Genomic DNA, 2,495 nt, shown 5'->3' on the forward strand with positions numbered 1-2,495 from the left:
GCTGCGTCCTGCTGCTGCTGCTCCTGCTGCTCCCGCTGCTGCTGCTCCTGCTGCTGCTGATTTTGGGCGGCCACGTCCCCGCCTGCCCCTCCCCCCTCACCGCCCCCAACATCATCCACCAACATGAACGGCGATTCGAGGCTCAGCGCCGCCGCGAGCGCCAGCGCGTAGGGCAGCGCCTGCACCGCTGCCCGCTGCCGCCGCCGCAGCTTCTTGCCGTCCCTGCGCCGCGCCGCCGCCGCCGCCGCCGCCGCAGCCTCCTCTTCCGTCTGCTGCTGCTGCTGCTGTTGTTCCTCCCCGGCCTCCTCGTCGCGCCGCCGCTGCCACTGCACGACCTCCAGCACCATGCGCGAGTGCCGGGGGCTGATGGGGAACCCGGCCATCACCTCCCCCATCGCCGTCAGGCGCCCGCCCGCCTCTTGCTGCGCCTGCTGCTGCTGCGTCTGGCGCGCCGCGGCGGGCGCGGGCTCGAGCGCGGAGAGCGCGCAGAGGCAGCGCGTGGCTGCGCGCAGCAGGTCGGGGTCGGGCGGCGTTGGGAAGGGGAAGGCTGACACCTGGGTCGGCGAGGTGGGGTGAGCAAGGGAGGCATTGGGGCGGGATGCGTGCCTTCTGGCGATTGTGACCGTTTTCAGCTGCACCAGTCCTCTGCAAAGGGGCGCTTGGAATGTGTGTGTACGCGCAATCAAAGACGAACATGCATGCATGTGGACCCCATCTCATCTTATGACAAGCACTCCACAGCACCCTTCTGCTCTCCCCAGCTGTTGTTGGGTGGGGTTTGAACCCTCAACGCCCCCTGCGCCCCCACCTTGTCCACGCCCATGGCCTTCATGACCAGCACCACCCCCTCCAGCTGCGTGTTGAGGATCTCGGGGGGCGTGTGCTCCGGGAAGGTGTCGTTGAAGTGGGCGCTGCTGTACAGCCGGTACGTGTGGCCGGGGCCAGTGCGGCCCGCGCGGCCGGCGCGCTGCGCGGCGGACGCCTTGCTGACCCAGCGCACCTGATTGATTCGGGCGCGTATCGATGGTGCGGTGATGAGTCAGCGTCAATCACTTGGAGCAACCGAAAGCGCAAGCCTCGAGGCAACAGGGGCATGCTGCTAGTTCCGCCACTCAGAGTCCACGGCAAAAATCCTGCCCAGCAGCCGGGCTCCATCGAAATCGGAGGTCGGGGCTGTAGCAGCCGCGCCACCCCTCCCCGCAACAGGTGCTGGCTTGTAGCTAGCTCGCGCCTTCACCTCGTAACGCGTGAGGCCGCCGCCCGCCTCCAGCAGCTTCTGCTTGGACCGCCCCGCATCCACCACATACCTTTTGAGTGCAGGGTTCAGTCGTGCGCAGAACAGGGTTGAGTCGCATGCGGTACAGGGTTTGGCGGAGTGGAGGACATTGTTTGGGCAAGTGCAGGTTGCGGTGGCGTTTCAACGCGTCGCGGCGCGTGATGGGTTCGCGGGAGGGTGGCTGCGGCGGCCGCTGCGTGCCGTCGCCATCGTGGGCAGGCCGGATTCACGGGGCGGACCATTCAGCTGGCCCTCACCGGCCTCGTCTGCTGCCCTCCCCATTTCGGACCAGGCGCCGACGCGCCGCCAAAGTGCGGCCGACAGCTGAGCAGTCGAGCGGCAGCCCCTAGTAAATCAGTCCCTGACGACCGCCGCCCACCTGATGCCAGGGATCGTGATCGATGTCTCCGCCACGTTGGTGGCCACGACAACCAGCCTGTGCCCCTTGGGCGGCGCCCTGAACGCCGCGGCCTGCTGCGCCTGCGGCAGCATCGCGTACAGCGGCACCACATGCAGCGGCGGCAGCGCCGCCGCGCCGGACCCCGCCGCCTGCTGCCCGGCGCCCGTGCGTGCGTCACTGTTGCCAGCAGTGTCGCCCGCGCTGCTGTCGCCGCCGCCGCCGCTGCAGCTGCCCGGCAGCTTCCAGCCGTAGACCTCCTCGAAGCGCGCCTCGGCGGCGGCGATCTCCTCTGGGGTGAACTCGTCACCGCCCAGCACCTGCGGTGAAATGGGTTGGCGACGCGTTTGGTTCAGAAACTCACGGCGTTGGTGTCCTTTGCGACAATCGGCACCGGCATGCGGCCGTAACCGCTGCGACCTGAGCAGGGGGTGCATTATCCCTGAACACCCTAATCACCCTGATCACCCTGATCACCCTGATCACCCAGATCACCCAGATCACCAAGGTCGCAGTTCGAACGACCCCTACGTGCGCCGGCACCCACGCACCTGCACCTCCTCCTCGTCCTCGTCCTCCTCCATCTGATCAAAGTCATCCACCCCCTCAAACTGATCCAGGTCCTCCTCATCCACGCCTCCCCCAAGACCGCCGCCAGCGCCGCCGCCGCCGCCGCCGCCGCCAAAGCCCGGCTCCGCCTCGGCGGCGTCCGCCCCAAACGCGTCGCCGGCGCCCAGAGCGCCCTCCTCCTCATCCTCCTCGCCGCCGCCGCCGCCGCCTGCGACCGCAGCGGCCCCTTCCGCAGCCGCGTCACCGATCGTG

The 2,495-nt window shown here is 68.8% G+C and overlaps 1 protein-coding gene across 1 annotated transcript; it reads right to left on the reverse strand.

The window, feature by feature from the left end:
- Positions 1 to 628: 628 nt before the first annotated feature.
- MNEG_16127 (Putative ATP-dependent RNA helicase) lies at positions 629 to 2,257 on the reverse strand (the record flags this gene model as incomplete). Its single annotated transcript, XM_014035402.1, has 5 exons — positions 629 to 658; positions 809 to 1,000; positions 1,238 to 1,307; positions 1,656 to 1,993; positions 2,225 to 2,257. The coding sequence occupies 5 exons, from the start codon at positions 2,255 to 2,257 to the stop codon at positions 629 to 631; spliced, it is 663 nt and encodes a 220-aa protein (XP_013890856.1).
- Positions 2,258 to 2,495: the final 238 nt, after the last annotated feature.

This window comes from Monoraphidium neglectum, assembly GCF_000611645.1.
Source record: "Monoraphidium neglectum strain SAG 48.87 unplaced genomic scaffold scaffold06017, whole genome shotgun sequence".
Classification (NCBI taxonomy): Eukaryota; Viridiplantae; Chlorophyta; class Chlorophyceae; order Sphaeropleales; family Selenastraceae; genus Monoraphidium; species Monoraphidium neglectum.